Consider the following 21,407-nt stretch of genomic DNA (forward strand, 5'->3'; position numbering starts at 1 on the left):
GTCACTGGAGGCCATATCTGGAGAATAAGGTGGGTGCGGCAGAAGTTCGAACCTCAATTCACTCAATTTCACCATTCTTGCCATAGACTTGTGGCATGGTGCATTATCCTGGTGAAACAGTGGTTTTTTCTTGGCCATATGTGGACGTTTTTCCTTGATAACGCGATCCAATCGATCCAGCAGTTTTATATAATATTCGCTGTTTATTGTTTTACCTTTTTCCAGGTAGTCTATAAATAAAATCCCATGTGCATCCCAAAATACAGAAGCCATAACCTTACCCGCCGATATTTGTGTTTTGGGACGCTTCGGACGGCTTTCACCGGCTACCACCCACTCAGAAGACTGACGACTGGATTCTGGAGTATATTGGTGTATCCAGGTTTCATCCATCCAGTTTTCATCCAACGGCGAAAAAAATCGGTCCTATTGCGCTTCAACATGCTTAAACACGTCTCGGAAGCATCGATGCGTTGTTGCTTTTGGTCCGGTGTTAGCAATCGAGGCACCCACTTCGAGTAGAGCTTTCTCATGTCCAAATGTTCATGTAATATCGTAAACACACTCTCCTCTAATTTCAATTTGCGATCGGCCAATACCATTTTTCGGATTCTTGCCACATTTTCTGGCGTAACTGCTGTTTTTGGGCGACCACTGCGTTCAGCGTCTTTGGTGTCCACACGACCACGTTTAAATTCATTGTACCAATCTTTGATGGTTGATTTTCCCGGAGAAGAATCTGGGTAATGTTTATCAAGCCAAGCTTTTGCTTCTACTGTATTTTTTCCTATCAAAAAACAGTGCTTAATCAGGACACGAAACTCCTTTTTTTCCATATTGTAGAAAAACCCAAGGGTTGTATTACTTAAAAATTTGTAACTTAAAAGCACGTGGTCACAGAGTTGTATAATTTTTACACAGAGCTTATGATAATCGACACTTTCGATAAAAAATATCTATATTTGCTTACTACTGCTCCTTATATGTCGGGCCGCGAACTAATTGAGCGATGCGATACAACTGAATTACACTCTTCCATATTAAATTTTCTCAATACATTTTTAATATATGCTGACTGACTAAGACAAATATCTCCATTAGTTCTATAAATTTGTATGCCAATAAAGTGTCTAATTTCACGTAAATCGGTCATTTTAAACTTGTCATGAAGGTAAGACTTAAAATTGGACATTGTATCAGATTTGTTTGTAGCAATTACTACATCGTCCACATATAACAAGACATATATATTTCTCGAAATATCTCCCTTATCCAAAATATAAATACACCGATCAACTCCTAAGTTTTTAAGTCCAACATCCTTCAACACACTTTCAAAAACTTCGAACCAACATCTAGCAGCTTGATTAAGACCATATATAGCTTTATTAAGTTTACATGCTTTATTTTCATAAGAGTGATTCAGGCCTTTTGGAACGCTCATGTAGATTTCATCCTTTAGAGTTCCGTTTAAAAAGGCAGTTTTTACGTCCATATGATGAACCATTAAATCGTATTGATTTGAAAGTGCCAACAAAAATCTAAAACTGGAAATTCGTGCAACTGGTGCAAATGTCTCATCGTAATCAGTCATATATTCTTGAGTGAAGCCCCGCGCTACAAGTCTTGCTTTGTACTTTACTAAGTTCCCAAATTCATCTTGTTTTATACTAAATACCCATCTGCAATCAACTATGTTTTTATTTTCTGGCTTATGCACTAGAGACCAAGTATTATTTTGAAAATGAGAATTAAGTTAATCTTGTATAGCTTTCTCCCAGAAAGATCTGTCCTCACGAAACTTAATTTCATCAAAGGTATTAGGAATATCATTTAAGCATATTTGAGTATTCATGAGACTTCTTTCTAAAAACCGATATGATAATTTGGGTCTACTTTTAATTCTTTCACTGCGTCTGATTTCTTCGTCACTTTTATTTTCTTTTAATTTATCACCAGCTTTAACAACTGGATCGGCATTCTCTAGACATGTGGAATTTTCATTGAGTTGTTCACTTGACTCAGAATCAACAGATTCATTATTTTCTATCAAAGGGAAAACAAACTCTTCATTTCCTTTACTTAAAGATTCATTATTTTGTTCAACAGTATTACTTTGAACCTCAGAATCTCCCCCATGTAAAACTCTTGATTTTAACATGTTTATTTCATCCACCACAACATCTCTTGCTGTCATAAATTTCCTCGATTCCTCAGACCACAACTTATAACCATTTGGTTCATATCCAACAAGTATAGCTTTAATTGTATTCTTTTTCGTATTTTATTCAAAGCATATACCGTCGAACCAAATATTTTAAGATATTTCAACGTTGGCTTTTTGTTATGTCACATCTCAAATGGTGTTTTATTAATCTTTTGCAATGCCCTACTTGGGGATCTGTTAATTAAATAGGTTGCTGTTAAAACAGCTGTTGAGGCCAGCGCCACCCTGTCCTCGACTTTACGTAGCACGTCCCGGTTCTAATAAAACTCGCAGGTTAACATATATCCAATTTATTATTCAATATATAACTGCTGGCTGTATCTGTTACATATAGCCGTGAGACAAAGAAGTAAGGAAACCGCTTTAAAAATAATCGTAGCAGACGGTGGCTAGTGCTGTACTGAATAAGCGCGGGCGAAGTAAGTGCTCGCGTACCCCACAAGTGCGCTTAAAGCTTGTGTTGAACGGTACAATTCCAGCCACTCATCTGCTGATTGGAACATTACAGCGGGCTCATTATATCTGTCTATTGTAACAGATTTCGGCGGCGACATTCTCCCCCCAATAAGCTTGGCTCTCCTGCGTCTGGGTTACCCTCAATCTTGCCGACGTTCAATACAGCCAGTTTCGTTACGGGTCGTCGTAAGATGCCGTGGGCAGTCTTGATCGTAGCGCTTCTTACTTGCTGGTCCTTAGCTAAGACCACATCGGTGACTATTCCTTTCGGCCACGTGTTTCGTGGTAAGTTCTCGTCCACTATGAGGACGACGCTGCCAATCGTTAGAGGTGGCTGCTTGGCGTACCATTTTCCTCAGCGAGCTAAGTCGGGAACATATTCCCTGACCCATCGTTTCCAGAAATGGTCGGCGAATAGTTCAGTCGATTGCCACATGCATCGAACCGAGAGATTGTTGTCGAAGATGGGCTTATATCCGCTTACTGACCCCAGTAGCAAATGATTGGGTGTGATGGCTTCGTCGTCGTTATTGTCCAGCGATACGAATGTGAGCGGCCTTGAGTTTATTATAAATTCGATCTCCCAAAGTGCGCTTTGTAGACTCTCGCTAGTAAACTTCATCGCTGGGCAGATGGCGGACAGGACCCTTTTTATGGAGCCTATAAGGCGCTCCCATGCTTCCCCCATATGAGGCGCTGCTGGTGGGTTAAAGCTCCACTTAATTGTGTCGAACGATCTGTACACTTCGTCGAAGTCAACCCTTTGAAGCTCCTCGCAGATCACCTTCTCGGAAGCTTTAAAATTAGTGCCGTTGTCCGTGAATATTTCTCTAGGTGTCCCGCGGCGATTGAAGAAGTTGCGGATACACATAATGCATGACGAGGCGTCGAGGGAGTGAGCTATTTCTAGATGCACTGCCCTGACCGTGAGACAGGTAAAGATTACTCCCCATCGTTTCTCCTTCCTCCTGCCAACGGTCACGAGAATTGGTCCAAAGTAATCGATTCCAACGTAGGTAAATGGGCGTTGATAAGCGGCGACTCTAGCAATGGGAAGTTGGGCCATTAGCGGCGGTTTTGGGGAGGCATTATCGTTTCTGCAGCGCTGACATGCTCGTCGGGCTGACTTATATAAAACTCTTAAGCGTGGTATATAATAAATGCCACGAATCCTATTGATGCAGGCCTCGTGCATGGTGTGGTGCATCTGACGGTGATACCAGTTAACAATTAGGCGTGTTACGTAATGCCCGTAAGGGAGTACTATTTGCTGCTGGGGGCATAAGTTTTCAGCTCTCCCTCGGATCCGTAGCAACTGGTCATCGTCTAGAAACACATTAAGACAAATTAGTTTTGAATTTGCGTTTTGAGCTTTACCTTTGGAGAGTAAACATATTTCTTTTCGGAACTCTGATACTTGCGCGTAGCGTATCAGTGTTGTTTGAGCGCGGTGTATCATCTCAGCGTTAATGCTCGTAATCGGAGGCGTTTTCCGCGCTGTTGCTTTCAGCTTTTCGATGTATAATATGAACGTTGCTACCGCTCGATATAGCCTCCGCCAGTCGGAAAAGTGTTCTACGTTCACGATGGGGTCCAGTGGTGTAGTAGCGACGAAAAACACCTGCTTCATTTCGATGTTGGTTGGGGCTCCTAGGTCGGTACAGGTGGGCCAACGAGAGCGTTCCTGGAGAAGATACTCCGGGCCATCAAACCACTTATGCATGGAAGTGAAACTCGAAGTCTTAGTGGCGATGTCAGCAGGGTTTAAGTCTGATGGCACCCAGTGCCATTGGTCGACATTGGTGAGCTCCAACACTTCTCCTACGCGATGCATTACGTACTGCTGGAACTTGCGTGGGTCCATTCGCAGCCATTTGAGGACTGTTTTGGAGTCCGTCCAGTAGTGATGGGAGTTAATTGATAGCCGAGAATTTGTTTGAATTGACTGGCTAAGCTTGGCGCCAGTGACTGCTGCCTGTAATTCCATACGGGGGATGGACAGCGGGCTTAGCGGGGCAACTTTAGTTTTGGCTGCTAGCAGGCTAAGATGAACGGAGTTGCCTTGTTGGATGCAAAGATACGAGACTGCTGCATATGCAAGTTCACTTGCGTCTACGAAGGTATGGAGCTGCACGTCATGGATGTCCTCGTTGGTTCTGAAGAAGCATCGCGGAATCTTAACCGTGGCGATTAGGGTTAATGCCTGCTTCCATCGATTCCATCTTGGGAGCAGGCTTTCTGGAATGCAGTCGTCCCAGTCGGTGGGAGTCCGCCACACTTCTTGTAATAATATTTTCAGCTTTATAGTGTAGCAGGCGATGAGACCAAGGGGGTCGTACATTGACATAAGTACTTGGAGGAGTTCCCGCTTCGAGGGTGCATCGTTTTCAGTCCATATGTCGCGTTTCAGACGGGAGAATTTGAAGATAAACGTTAGGTCGTCCGTTTCCGTGATCCAGTATAGGCCGAGGACTTTCTCGGCGGTGGTGATTTCGACCTCGGTTGACGATGATTCTCCGCCTAGTTTGCCAAGCACAGTCTTCGAGTTCGATGCCCAGTTGCGAATATAGAACCCTCCTGCGGCGTGAATATGGCGAACTTGTGTGGCGATTTCTATCACCTCCTTATTGTTGTTGCCGCTGTAGATAAAGTCGTCGACGTAGTGGTAATTTTTCACGGCTTGTGCGGCGGCGGGATATTGCTGTTGGAACCTGTCAGCGTTTCTGTCCCGTATGAAGTGTGCGATACAAGGTGCGCAGTTTATGCCGAATGTGAGCGCTTCCATCGTGTAGACGCTTGGATGGTGTAGTTCGTCATCTTGGTCGTACCAAAGGAAGCGCTGAACATGGGCATCTTCCGGCTTGACTCGAATTTGGTGAAACATCTCCGCGATGTCACCGATGATCGCCACCTTTCCGGCGCGAAATGAGATCAGCAGATCCACCAATGGTTTCAAGAGGTCGGGACCGGCGTGTATGAAGTCGTTCAGGGATTGTCCCCCTGACTGCGCCGCTGCATCCCAAACTAAACGAACCCTATTAGGTTTGTTCGGGTTTGTAATTATAAAGGTTGGTAGATACCATACCCTCGCGTGTTCTTCCAATATCTCGGTTGCACTTAGCTTACGGGCATACTTCTTTTGCACGAGATTGTCGATCTCCTTTTGGGTTTGAATCTTTAGTGCTGGTTCCTTGATGAATTTCCGTTGTAGGCACTTCAGTCGTCTAAGGGCGTTTGGGTAACTATCTGGTAGAGCTGCGTTCTCGCTCTTCCACAGCAGTCCAATTTCAAATCTGCCGTCCTCAAATTTGGCTGTCGAGTTCATGATGGCTAGGGCACGGGAGTCAGCTTCAGAATATAGGTGGGCACGTCGAGGAGTCTCTACTGCGAAGGTTTGCTTAATGGCCTCGTGTAAGGCGGTGTCGGCTTCGTAGCATCTACACTCATGAATGTTAACGTGTCCCTCTGCGTTAGATCTTTTGCTCGGAGGGATTTGCAACGTCCATCCCAGTCGAGTTTTGGAAGCAATTGGCTGGCGCCACGCTCCCTCCCGGATTCTAAGAGGTACGGCTAGATTCCAGTTATCCGCTCCGACGATTATAGTTGGTAGCACGTTGGCATATGAGGTAATTGGTAGTCCTATACGGTACGGGAACTTCATGGCGAGCTCCTCCATGTTGGCGGACTGTATTGGTAAGTTTAGGCTTCTGACGCTGCGAACGTCTCTCAGTTTAAATTTGGCTCCGTTCTGCGTGTTGATGACACGTAAAGTCGCTGTTTTAGAAGTTTCTTCGACACGGGTTGTATTGTCGGTCCATTTCAGGCAGAGTGGGTGTGGTACGCCTGTCACCCCCAGCTGCTGGAAGATAGTTTCCTTGATCAGCGTTACTGATGATCCTTCGTCTAGAAAGGCAAAGGTGTTAATTTGTTGAGTCTTATAATCGATTTTGATTGGTACGATACGGAAATTAGTTTGATCCGCATGTCTATGGGCGAGAATGTGACCGCTCTCCAGCTCGGGTGCTGTTGGCTGGCGCGGGTGTTCGGAGCGGTAGAGTTGTTCTGCATGCAGTAGGGGATGGTGACGTTCGCGACAGTTGTTTATGTTGCATGTCTTCCTTGAAAGGCACTGGCTTCGGTGCTTGTTGAGGCAATTGAGGCACAAGTGATGGGTGCGGGACACGTCCCATCTTTCTGTCGTGTTCATAGCGGAGAAGTTAGGGCAGGTTTGGATCTTGTGGTCTCCGGCATCGCATATCACGCATTTTCCTCTAAAACGAAGTGGCTCCTCACTCGCCGAGTGGTAATTAAGGCGTTCGCTGCGCCCGAAGTAAAGTGGGGATGATACTTGACTAGCTGCTTCGGCGATTGTGTACATCCATTCGCTGAATACTTTCACGACCGGCACAGCGGTTTCTTTTGGGTGCATGGCCCATTGCAATTTTAGCTGCGAAGGAACCTTTTCCACTAGTTCCTGCACAAGGAGTGGGTTGCTCATGTGGGCGACTAGCTCGCAGGCTTCCATCGTTGAATATATGTTCTCGGGCCCTACCTCTTAGGCTTGACTGTAGGCGCATGAGGTTCTCCGCGTTGGTGTAGCCGGCGATCTCTGTGCTAGTTTGAAAACTGCTATAAAATAATGGCCAAGCTTGGGGGTTGCCATCGAATGCTGGCAACTCCCTTGGGATCGCTTGACGAGCGGCAATCTGCGAAGGTGTTGGTATGCCAGAGGTCAGTATTATTTTGTTGGCTGCGTCTGGTCCCACTAATAAGCTCCCTGCGGCTTCGGCTTCCTTTGGTCTGATCAGCTGTTGCTTAACCGGGGACGGACCATGTGAGGTTAGGTTCGATAAACCGCATGACGTTTGAGCGGGCTTTTCGCTTAAAGCTGATATACCACCCACTGCCATGCTAGTGGTCGTAACCGTCGTCGACGCGGATTGTGTATTTTTGTTAACGTGTTCCAGAGGGGAAGCTTGATATGACGGGTTGTATGGAAGTTTTGCCAATCCGTTTCCTTGCGTCGGTGATGAGGAGGCCTGAGGTTTGTGGAATGACATCGGCATCGTTGGCACCACCTCTGTGACGACGTCGCGTATTATATTCTCGCAGTCACATTGCCAGATCATCATCAACGCCCACGCACTCGCTGTGGTACCAGGAGTGGCATTTGCTGCACTGGACCATTCGATCACAATCCTCATGTGCACATCGCTTGCAATGGTACACTCCACTTGATAGGTTGTTGTTATCCATGTTGGGAATTGATGTAGGGCAGTTCCCCGAATATTGTTATTTTCACTTGGACGGGGCTAATGGACTATTAAGTCGGGCACCACGTGATCCGCGTGATTAGTTACGTAATTTATTACGATTATTTTTAAAGATTGTTGAGGCCAGCGCCACCCTGTCCTCGACTTTACGTAGCACGTCCCGGTTCTAATAAAACTCGCAGGTTAACATATATCCAATTTATTATTCAATATATAACTGCTGGCTGTATGGCGTTACATATAGCCGTGAGACAAAGAAGTGAGAAAACCGCTTTAAAAATAATCGTAGCAGACGGTGGCTAGTGCTGTACTGAATAAGCGCGGGCGAAGTAAGTGCTCGCGTACCCCACAAGTGCGCTTAAAGCTTGTGTTGAACGGCACAATTCCAGCCACTCATCTGCTGATTGGAACATTACAGCGGGCTCATTATATCTGTCTATTGTAACAGATTTCGGCGGCGACAACAGCCTCACCCCAAAAATGCTCAGCACAACTGATCATAGATCGAGCCTTTTCGGTGATTGTTCGAATCATCCGTTCTGATACACCATTCAATTGTGGAGTATGAGGAACCGTTAAATGATAGCTGATGCCTTTTTCAACACATAAATCACGCATTTCGTTAGAAAGATATTCCCTTCCATTATCGATATACAAATTCACAATTTTTAAATTGAAGTGAGCCTCGCTCTTCGCTACGAAGTCTTTGAAAACAAAAAACACATCCGACTTATAAGTTATTAAATAGGTCACACAGTAATGTGTATACTGATCAATAAAGACTACATAGTAGTTCTTATTATCAATGGTAGAGGGTGTTATTGGACCACAGACATCGGAATGGACAACAAACAATGGTCGTGTAATATTTTCTTTATTTTTAAATTTTTGAAACTTTAATCTAGCTTGCTTGCCATTTATACAAGCCTCGCATAATTCATGGTTTAAATCAATATTGTTTAATATATTAGTATCTTCAAAAAGACTATTTCGTTTTATTTCTAAAAATTTTCCTACACTTATGTGGCCTAATCTTTCAAGCCATAATCGATACTCAGCACTATTAGAAATTTTAGACGTAAATATTTTACTGTTCAATTGAAATTTTATAATAGGTACATTGTACTCACATATTCCATTAAAGGCCAATTTACCATTTTTAGATACTTTTACACCTTCAGGGTTAAAGTCGATGATCATGCCTGCATCCTGCATCTTCTTTACCGATAGTAGGTTGTGTGGAATATCCTTATAATACAAAACGTTTTGCAAGGTGATTTTGTTTCCGCAGCTGTTAAGATTGACCACTCCTTTGGCTGTAGCGTATATAAACTCTCCTCGTTTGGCAATCCCGATGGCCACATTTGATTGCAAACACTTATATTCGGAAAACAATGCTGTGTCATTTATAAGGTGGTCCGATGCTCCTGAGTCTAGGATAAACTCAGCCTCGCTTGACTTTGAATTGGAAGTTGCATTTCTCAACATGAAGGCAAAACTACGCTCTGCTTGGGCTGTTGCTGCTGTTGCCATCTGAGCCTGCCCATCTTTTCTTTTATTTTCACTAAAGTTCTGATTCGGCTGCATTTTCAAAAGAAAACAATCTTTCTTTAAATGACCTGGCTTACCGCAATGAAAACATTTTGGTTTTGGTTTAAAACTTGGCTTAAACTGAATCTTCTTGAACTTCTGCATTGGATTATTTTTAAATTTCCTCCTTTTTACTTACTGCTTGCAAAACTTTAACACTCGTATCCTTTCTTATATTCCTAAGCTTAATCTCTTGGTCAAGAAGTCGTGTTTTTACAAAAGCTAATGTTAAGTTACTTTCAGATACAGTCTCTATTGCGGTTATAACTCCATCATAACTGGGTGGAAGAGTTAGGAGTAAATGGGAAATTTTATCCATATCATCTAACTTTGCTCCTGACGCGATAAGTTCAGTAATGAGATCATCGAAGAAATTAAAATGATTAAGGAGTGAAGTGTCACCTTTTAATTTCATGCCTAAAAGTTTCTTTCGCAAAGATAGTTGCGATGCCAAGCTTCTTCTCTCATAAATTGCATCTAAGTTTGCAAAAATCTGCTTAGCAGTGCTTTCACTGTTAGCGTAAGATAAGAAAGCATCACTTAAATATTCAATTATTAAACTTTTTGCATTTCGTTCTGCCTTTTTTATCTCATCAGTCACTTCTGCATGAGTTTCATCTATGACCCTCAAAAGATCGTGCTCTTCTAACAGCGCTCTCACTCTGAACTTCCATATTGAATATTTTTCACCGTCAAACGGCTTGATATTTCTTTTCCCTTTATCCATTGTATGGTTCTCTATCAAAAAACAGCAAAAACAGCACCCCAACAACTACCTCCTCAGCAACACCAACAGCAACGTTTCACAGTAATGTTTAGCAACAGCGGCCAGCAACTTTCAACAGCATTAACGTCGCTCAACACTGTCCAGCAACAATGTCTTTCAGCAGCAGAACTGTCTGGCAACACTGTCCCTTCGCAACGTGGAGATTTGCGGCAAATTTGTCGAAGCGTTTGTATGTGTGCGTTTAGGAAAGATTTCTCGGCGAATTCGTAAGTGTGTTCTAGAAAGATCACGGCGAATTGGTTATATGTATGCGCTTCTTCCTGGAAATAGAAAAATGTTTTGCCACGAATTTGTCGCAGCGTTATACACAAAGCTAATTTAATCCTCTTTATTGTTCAGGAATTCCTTTTTGTTCTTCGTGGACCACTCCGCACGTATGTACATATATGTACATACATATGTAAATGCGCATATTCGAATGCACACACACACATATAATTAGTTCACTTTTATGCACTTTCAAATTGTAACAATTAAAGCACTATTATTTATTCACTGTAATTGTGTCTGGGCCCATAACCTATGGTTTTGTTAATGAATAGATGTAATACAATTAAGTATTAAACAGACAACCTCCCAATGAACAAATAATAATGCAAGCTTAGAGTGTGTGAACCGCACGCTCGTAACGCCAGAATCGAAGTGAACGAGAATATCAAGAGAGAAAAAGAACAACGAGAAGATAGGAAAAAGAAGCACGATAGTCCCGTTTCCTTAAGCGGTTGCCTAGGAAAACAAGACATCGGAATGTGCGTCTACCTCTCGTACACATACATTCATGCAAACATGAATTGCACAATTATCCATGTGACTTTTGTATATTTCCAACAATATGTATAATTCGATTCCAAATATTGATGAAAAAATAACCTCTTCCACATCGGTGACAAGGTTATTACAATTCCAACTGGATCATATGAATTGAATGATATCACCGATTTCATTTACAATAAACTAAAAGACTATAACCTGCAAAATACATTTAAAATTCAAAGTAATAATAATACACTTCAAGTTGAAATAACTACCATGCGAGAGTCAGTTTACTTTAATAAGGAAAGATCGGTTGGACAACTGTTTGGTTTCCATCAAAAAGTACTAGAGCCACATCCTACAAAAACCTATCGATCAGATCAGACCGTGAACATATTAAAAATTAATACAATTCGTTTGGAATGTAATATAATCAGCGGTTCATATGTAGATAATACACCGAATCATACATTACATGAGTTTGGTATTAATGTTCCGCCTGGGTATAAAATGACAGTGACACCACATAACCTAATTTATTTACCAATTAACTGTGACGAAATAAGCACACTATCTATACGCATAGTTGATCAAAACGGTGATTTGGTGAATTTACGTGGTAAAAACGTTTCGATTCGCATGCACATTCGGTTAATAGAATGATTATTTATAATAAAAGACGTAGCTTAAGTCCTCAGCCAAGCATTACTAATTGTAAAGCTATAGAAAGAGGATAAAAAGTAAAAAGAAGCTCACTTACTTTGAAAAATAAACTATTTTTAAAGTCGTTAGGCTTGAAGCTTCGAGTATAATATAAAAGGTGGAAAGGAAAATAATGAACGAAATTTTAAATGTTCGAGAAAAGGTTTACTCAGATGAGAGTATTTCGAAGAAAGAGTTTCATACTTATTCATCGTATAATCAAACATTTAAGCCAAACGATGAAATTCGAATTACTATTCAAAATCAAGACTTGTACGTGCTTCCTCACGAAAGTTACCTTAATTTTCAAGGAATTATTAGAAAAGATTCACCGATGGACCTACAATTGATAATGTTACCACTTTTTTTAAAAATAATTGTATGGCTTACTTTTTGGATGAAATTAAGTACGAAATAAATGGATGTGAGATTGATAAGACACGATTTGTCGGTATGACTACAACCCTAAAAAATTATATATCTCTGGATAATCTTCAAAGTCAAAATCTATTAAATTCCGGATGGAGCAGTGGGGACGAAATATCTACGGGACCCCACTTTAACTTTTCTGTACCATTAAAAAATTTATTGGGATTTGCTGAGGATTATAAAAAAGTTTTGTTAAATTGTAAACATGAACTAGTGTTGATGCTAACTAAGAATCTAGGTGATGTGTTTGAACGAACCAGAAGTGAACAAACTTTTAAGTTGGAAATGACGAATATAACCTGGAAAATTCCCCATGTAACTCCGAGCGAATTTGCAAAAATTAAGATGTACGATATTATTAAAAGTGGTGTAAACCTACCAATCGCATTCCGGAGTTGGGATTCATATGTTAACCCCAAATTGGGGTATGGAAGTCAACACAGCTGGAATGTGAAATTGTCGGCTAACCGCGAAAAACCAAGATTTGCTATAATTGGATTTACACTAAATGGAGAACTTATCACAAATACCTTATCAAACTTGAAAGTTCACTTGAATTCAGAGTCATATCCATATGATAATCTGAATGTTGATTTTAGTAAGAATCAGTATGCTCACCTATATGAAATGTATACAAGATTTCAATCTAGTTACTATAATCGTGAATCACAACCATTTTTGACCCCAAATGAATTTAAATTGAAGGCCCCTATTATTGTGGTTGATCTTTCATATCAAAACGAATCAGTGAAAACTGTTCCTATTGATGTGAGAATTTCAAGAGAACTGAAGACACCAAGTCATGAAAATACCCAAGCTTACTGTCTCCTCATACATGACCGTTTAGTTGAATATAACCCATTAAACGGACTAGTACAACGAGTTGTTTAACATTAGAAAAATGTTGAATGATACTGATTGATGTTCAAGGTTTCTTTGATAATAATAAAAATTTTATTTTAAAGGAAATTGGAATTGTATTCGAAAAAGATCCAAACTTGAATAATAGTATTTTAATAGAACCACCATATGATTTTACTTAGCTAAATACAAAATCTCGAAAGACTGAAATTTGGTTAACCAATACACATCACAAAATTTTTTGGAACGATGGAGAGAACAGTTTTCCACAAACTCGAAAGTATCTAAGGACAATTACAAGCGGAAAACAAATTATTTGTAAAGGTGTGGAAAAGAAACGATTTCTACAGAAGTTTTTCGTCATCAGCTCATTAATATCGAGGAAATGGACTGTCCGTCATTAAACAGGTTTAAAGAAAACCGGTTTTCCTATTGTGAAACTCACCTTAAGGGCGGGGTTTGTGCTCTTAACAATGCATACATTATTTTGACATTTTTTAAAAGTAGCTCCAAAACAATAAAATAATTGTTAAACATCATTTTAAAGTTGAGACTAGATGTGTAAAGACCTACAAGAAAATAGAATTAACAAAATGATATTTTTTGAGGAAATTGACCAATTTATTGAACAATTTAAAGGAGAGATAACTGGTCAGCATTTTCAATATCTTCTAAACACAAAATCTATGTTCATGAATCGAGGTGGACATGATCTCAAAACTACGAATTATGGTGAACACTTTACATTTTGTAATCCAGAAATGACGTCGGAAACGTGCGCCTGCTTCTTCTACGCAAATCGCCGGAATCAAAGCAGAAAATTAATTTCTATGTATAACAAAAATGTTCGCAATACCAAAATAAATGAATAAATGTATTATTATGCTACAAAATAAACTTCTGACTTTTTATTTCGAGTTAAAATTACAGGTACGGAGAATGGAAAATATTTCCTTGACTGAGATATGTCGGCTACTTGCGAGTTGTTGCGCGGTCGTGATTTCAACCCCCATTATGGGAACGTCGTATGAGCTCGTATGAGGGCGTTGGCGTGAGGCCCATGATCTTGTCAATGAGCGTGCGCCTTCTGGGTTGTGCATGTGTCCCTTTTATTGCGGTCAGGTAATTGACAGGTGCGCATGTTCGGGTAGCTCTTGCTTGAATCCCTTTTATGACATGTTTATGACCCATTTGTGGAACGGAGAGAATCTTAGACAATTTACCAGTTAAACGTTCTGGGGCGATAGGAAACATTATTCCCCAACATGATCGGACATGTTCCTCTAAGATAACCATCTTTGAATACTTTGGGTGTGCGACCTTTCACACGTGCACAGCAACACCTGTGATAATGAGGCAAAAGGGTACGTGATCACACCTTTCCTCAACATGATCGGATATGTTCCTCTAAGATAACAACCTTTGGATACTATGGTTGTGCGACCTTTCTCACGTGCACCTTTCTCACCTGACTATTAATTGCACATAATGAGGGGAAGGATACATGATCAATATTGTTTGATGGGGATGTGGGGGCGATGGGGGCAATTAAGTATACTCTTTATAGACATGATCGTGACATTTTTATGACTTCAAAGCCCATTAAAATCAGTTAATTTATTGGATTATGCTAATTGTCCCAGAACCCGCATACGTTAATGAAGGGGTAGGGGGGGCCGGGGGCCATTAATATGCTAATTGTCCCAGAACCCGTCTTTCCCTACTACTCATAAAGTATATATATTCTTGATCAGGATCACTGTCCGTATGAACGCTGAGATCTCGGAAACTATGAGAGTTACAAAAAAATACTGGGATTAGGCACGCAGTTTCCTGAGATTCCTGCGCAGCGCAAGTTTGTTTCAGTAAAGTGCCACGCCCACTCTAACGCCCACAAACCGCCCAAAGCTGTGGCTCCTACAGTTTTGATGCTAGAATAAAAATTTTAACTGAAATGTATTGTTCTCATCAATACCTATCGATTGACCCAAAAAAAGTTTGCCACGCCCACTTTAACGCCCACAAACCTCGAAAACCTGTGACGCGCACAATTTTCATGCTATATAAAAAATTTCAATTTCATTGGTCTCGTCAATACCTATCGATTGATCCAAAAAATATTTTGCCACGCCTACTCTAACGCCCATAACGCTTAAATCTGTCTACCGCCGGTAGGTGGCGCATTTCAATCTCGCTTTGCTGCTAGCATATCTCCATTTCCCTTTGGTCCCTTTAGCTGAGTAACGGGTATCTGATAGTCGAGGTACTCGACTATAGCAACTGCATAGCGGACGAATTGGCCAGGCAGGGCACCATCATGCCTCTCCTCCCAGGAAAGGAGAATGTCGGCATGCCCATTTGCAAGGTAAATATAAAGCACTATTTTTCAAACTAGCCAACACTCATTGGCAAAACGCACCACAGTGTCGTATCTCTCACCAGACATGGCCTGTGATAAGCAGTAAAAAAACCTCTGAACTGCTCAAATTCAGCCGCACAGAGTGTGGCATGCTATTTCGAGATCTTACAGGCCACTGGCTCGTTGGCATACAAGACGGCAGGTTAAAAGCCCCAAAAAATGACTTCTGTAGAAGCTGCAGGGGTGAAGAAGAAGAGAATACGGTAGAAGGAAACCCCTTAATCGACGATCTTACCGAAATATCGGAGATCTATCTTAAAAACATAAGCGCTTTTATGAAATCTTCCGGGTGGAAGACATGCTGATCAACTTAACACAGGTTGAAACATATAATATATGGGACCCTAGAGAAGGAAACGCGATATTATGCGGTATGGGTCCATTGACCCATAGAGGTCTAAGTGTGTCAGACTATAGTCCGGCAGCCGCTTTAACCTAACCTTACCAAACCCAGGTTATGTGGTGTCACTGTCATTTCATACCCATGCGGAATATTAATGCAGGACTCATGTAACATGTGATTCGGTGTATTGTCTACATATGAACCGCTGACTATATTACATTCCAAACGAATTGTATTAATTTGTAATAAATTTGCAGTCTGATCTGATCGATAGATTTTTGTTGAATGTGGTTCTAGTACTTTTTGATGGAAACCAAACAGTTGCCCAACCGATCTTTCCTTATTAAAGTAAACTGACTCTCGCATGGTAGTTATCTCAACTTGAAGTATATTATTGTTACTTTGAATTTTAGATGTATTTTCAAGGTTATAGTCTTAAAGTTTATTGTAAATGAAATCGGTGATATCATTCAATTCGTGTGATCCAGTAGGAATTGTAATAACATTTTCACCGATGTGAAAGAGATTATTTTTCATCAATATTTGGAATCGCATTATACATATTAAAGTTGATAAGTGCACACTCATATCGGCCATTCAATTCGATAGGTGGAAAAAGCTTGTATTTATAATGGAACTTTTTGTTTTTAAGGACAATGCAAGTGATCTAGACATATTGAAATCTATTGATAAACTTTGGGATTGTAAGTATCTAACCTTTAGCTTTATATTGATATATTCTCCTTAAACCATAATAAATTGATCAAATACTTTTCAGGATCTTCCGTTATCCATTTCGTTATCATTGTTATTTAATAAGAATCCGTGCTCTTCCTCCCAACATTTTTGACGAATTTTCACAAATGTTTCAGATTTCATAGAAGTGTTAATATGGTCCCGATATATATGTCGCATATTTAAATCATATTGTTTAAACATTACAATAAAGTCGGCATTGTCACGAATCAGATGTTTCGGTATAAGACTATATGTTTGACATAAATAAAAAGAGTCAATATTCTTATGTCGACCCATACAAAAATAAGATCTTAAGTTATCTTGTTTTTGACAAGCTACGTCATCGAATATCATAATGGCATTGTTTTTGGCTTCACTGGGGTCTAGTACACCGTCGTTATGGGAGAATGTATGATATCCCATTCCTTTAATCGGTTTGATTAATTTCTCCAAGTACTCATATTTAGGTTGTTTTAAACTTTTTGAAAATATATAAACATTTTCAAATCTTAGTCCATTGGGACCCTCTATTAAACTTAAAATAATATTAGTTTTACCACAATTTGAAGGCCCAAAAATTAGAGCCCTTACTGTGTTTGGTAAGAGAGCACTATGTCGCAGAGGTAGATTTATCTCCTTGTTATCGTTAACATTTCTAACCACAATTTTTTTTTTGACCTTTTAAACGCATCTTTTAATCTAATGTACCTCATTCAATGAGAAATCTTCGTCGATTAAAGATTAATAAAATGGGGAAACGTTTTAATAATCGCTTCAGTCGTATTTTTAATTGTAAACACGGTGGTGGTCTTATCGATAAGCTAATCAATACACTACCGTTTAAAGCCCATGTTCCGGGTGTGAGGAGTTGAATAACTTCCCACAAATAGAAGCAGCAGCAGATGGCCGGCCGCTTACCAGATACGCGGCGAATTCGCGTAGTATCGGCGTGGCGATGAGAGTTTGGAGACTTGGATGGAGAACGAGAGAGTTTGGAGACCATGAATGGAGAGCGAGAGAGTTTGGAGACCATGGATGGAGATCGAGAGAGAATGGAGACTTCGCGGGCAAGGCAAGAGAGCCATGTGCAAAAGGGGATAACGGAACTCCACTGGACTTTGGACTCTCCCGTGAACTTTGGACCGTGGGAGGATGTGCCACATCTCGGCAGTGGAGCGGCACACAGGCGAGCCACAAGCATCATGGAAATCAGCGGGTTTTCAGCAGTGGGCGGAGCATCGATTGGAAGCGGTACGTGAAGGACAAGTGGGTCTACCAGGAGGCACGGTCTTTGGACCCGGAGTGGAGAGATCCAGCGGGCCTTGACTTGACGCCTTCCGGAACTCAGCCACTTGTGTCTCGATTCGGAGATTCCTGATGTCCCAATCCCGAACGCCTCGACGTGGCGATCTTGCTCCTTGTGTGCTTTCCACGACGCTGCTTTCGACGACTCGCTTGGTTGTGACTCCCTCGTAGATTACTTGCTTGACTGACTGTTCACTTGGTACTTTAACTGATCTTGAAGGTTTGACTCCTCGTGATCGACTGATCCAGCTGCCAGCGCTCTGCGGCCTTATATAGGGCCTCCGGGAATAGATATTGCCCTTTTGCGCATGGCCCGCTGGATCTCTCCACTCCGGGTCCAAAGTCCGTACCTCCTGGTTGACCCACTTGACCTTCACGTATCGCTTCCAATCGATGCTCCGCCCACTGCTGCCGACCCGCTGATTCCCGTGATGCTTGTGGCACGCCTGTGTGCCGCTCCACTGCCGAGATGTGGCACTTCCTCTCCCGGTCCAAAGTTCACGGGAGAGTCTAAAGTCCAGTGGAGTTCCGTTATCCCCTTTTGCACACGGCACTCTTGCCTTGCCAGCGAAGTCTCCATTCTCTCTCGATCTCCATCCTTGGTCTCCTAACTATCTCGCTCTCCATTCTTGGTCTCCAAACTCTCTCGTTATCCATCCAAGTCTCCAAACTCTCCTCGCCGCGCCGTTACTATGCGAGTTCGCCGCGTATCTGGTAAGCGGCCGGCCATCTGCTGCTGCTTCTATTTGTGGGGAGTTATTCAACTCCTCACACGGGATATAACTTATGTGGACTGGGTACAAAGTTACAAAAACGGCTGGAATGCGGTGATCAAGAAATAAACCCATTGGATGAAGCTAGCAAAGAGCACGATATTGCATATTCTCAAAACAAGGCACTGATTGAACGACATAGGGCAGACTCCATATTACACAGTCTTAGTAAAGAGGCAGCAGCAGAATTTGTTTCAAATATAATAAAAGCCAAGAAAAAATGTTGGATGGGATTGAATAAATCGGAAAAGAAAGGGAGGTAATGAAGAATAAAATGAAGAAAACAAACCTTTCAATAAAAACCATTAGACATTTTAAGTGCTATTAAAGTTGCAAAATGTTGAGTTGAGAATGGCTAAAGAAGATAAGAAGAAGAAGAAACGTCACAACAGGAAAATTCAACAGTGTTGCTGTAGGAGAAGGATTGTATCTCAAACCCTATAGAAAGTTTTCTGGTTTCTTTGTTAAGCCATATAGTAAGGGGAACGGAATTAAGAAACTAATTTCTCTGCTACCCAATAGACCACTATCAAATATCGACATTATACATTTTGCTAAGAAATATATCCCACATTTTAGGGGGGTGTTTAGGGGGTATCTATTCCCAGAAGCACCAAAAAGTCGGGAGTGTGGTATAGTAAACCTAGATAATTCACGATCAAGTGGTACACATTGGGTTGCATATAATAAATATAAATATAATATACACTATTTCGATAGTTTTGTAAGTCTTCAGCCACCTAGAGGACATAGAATACAATACAATTACGATAGAGTTCAAGACTTTGATACATACAACTGTGGACACCTGTGCCTCGCTTTTCTACTTGCTTTCGTAGAAGATGTGGAGTCAAGACCGGTATATTTAAATGGTAAATTTACATTTGGAGGTTTGAAAATCATTGTATGGGTACGTGTATGTGTGAACTCTGTATAGTATAAAAAGTGGACCTGCACGCGTTCAAATTCACATTGAACATCATCTAGAGGACAAGAATTTTTGATCATTCTTAACAAAAAACTATAACAGCTCAAAACAGCTGGTGACCAGCTTATAAAAACTAGTAAACAACTAGTAAACGGCTACTAAACAGATAGTAACCATATAATAACAGTTAGTAACCAGCTAAAAACAATTAGTAAGCAACTACTAAACAAGTACTGAAAATCTGGTAAACATGTAGTTAACATCAAAATACAGCTATATACAATGGGTAACATCTGTTCCAAGTCCAAAAACCCCAATCACCATCATGATTCAGGAAAACCAGATGAACATTGTAATTAAAGAGTTTAATAACTTTAATAAAAAGACACTGCTATCGAAGACAAGGATGTCCGAAAGAGTTAGATTCCCGATCCTGAAGGCGGAGCTCAAAAAGTTGGAGGAGCACATCCTGTACATGCCGGAAAGGTACACCTCTCTTCAGGATGGAAAATATAATATTCATAAAAGTAATGATAATTTGTATTTAGAAATGAGTCAGTAATCATTAAAAAGATTAAGATTTAAGGGATATAACAATAAATTAATTTTTTTAAATATAACGAAGAAAATGTATCAGTAGTAGAATAATACGTGGCCTGGCTCACTAGGTAATCAATCATGTCAAAAAAGGGGCTGGGGGTGACCCTAATTTGTCACGCATGGTTGCACACAGGTGTTCTAATGACCTAATTAGCATAATTAAGTAATAAAAGTGTTTGAAATAGGGGGTGGTGGTGACCCTAATTAGTCACGCATGGTTGCACACAGGTGTTATAATGACCTAATTAGCATAAACAGGTCACTTAATGAGGTTAGAAAGGGATGTGAGGTGTGAGGATCACTCCAAAGAATCATGTCTTGTTTTGTCTTTTCTTTTTCTCACCCCAAAGGTGTGTGTGTGTGAGGGGTGCAAATGTCATACGTAAAAATGTGTGGTTGTTTAGAGTGGTCTTTACTCGAATAGGCTGTGTAGGAGTGTGAGAGAGGGGTGTTTTGTCATGCGTAGAAGCTTGTGATTGCTTGCGTGTGAGGGGTGTTTTGTCATGCGTTGGAATTTGTGATTGCTTGTGTGTGAGGGGTGCAAATGTCATGCGTAGGATTTTGTGGTTGTTTTGAGTGATCTTTACCCGAATAGGGTGTGTAGGAGTGTGAGAAAGGTGTTTTTTCATGCGTAGGAATTTGTAAAACGATATTTAGGCGGAGGAGGAGGAGGAGGGGAAATTGTTTTACTATGCGTGGTCGTTTTGTTGATTCAATTATGGTTGTAGATGACATCCGTTAGTGTAACGTGTCTACGGTCCTGTGGTCAAAAGGTGTTGGTTTGAGGGATATTAGACTGCATACTTTTGTGGTGTGAAACAAGCGTGAGTTCGATATCCTCCCCCTCTTTAGCGAGCATTAGATGGGAAAGGGAGCGTGAATATCTAAAGTATGTTGTTTCTAACTTGTATTAAGTTAAGGGGAGGGTAATCTTAAATGTTTCAATTCTATAGTGGAGGTGAAGGTGGTGGTGGTGGTGGTGTTGGTGGTGGTGGTTCCTAACAGAATATACACAAAAACAAATGAGATCGTTTATTCAGTCAAATACGTTTTTTTAAAATCAAATTCGTGTTAAATTAGTTTTTCTGAGTTTTTTAAATAAATTAATGTATCTTTCCATCAATTTTAAGGCATCTATCCAACCCGTGAAACGGTTCCACTTATGGAATTTATAAACAAATTTTTGAATTCAATCTCAGCTATGTTACCCTTGCCTTCAGCGA

General features: G+C 40.9%; 1 protein-coding gene across 1 annotated transcript; it reads right to left on the bottom strand.

The window, feature by feature from the left end:
- Positions 1–3,038: 3,038 nt before the first annotated feature.
- LOC139354308 (uncharacterized) lies at positions 3,039–9,489 on the bottom strand. The gene is made up of 4 exons (XM_070998529.1): positions 9,087–9,489; positions 7,236–7,916; positions 4,061–7,099; positions 3,039–4,009 (listed from the first exon to the last, which is right to left on the bottom strand). Exons 1-4 carry the CDS (start codon positions 9,487–9,489, stop codon positions 3,039–3,041), a joined length of 5,094 nt encoding a protein of 1,697 aa, XP_070854630.1.
- Between the last annotated feature and the right edge of the window lie 11,918 nt (positions 9,490–21,407).

Source organism: Drosophila suzukii (genome assembly GCF_043229965.1).
Source record: "Drosophila suzukii chromosome 2 unlocalized genomic scaffold, CBGP_Dsuzu_IsoJpt1.0 scf_2c, whole genome shotgun sequence".
NCBI lineage: Eukaryota > Metazoa > Arthropoda > Insecta > Diptera > Drosophilidae > Drosophila > Drosophila suzukii.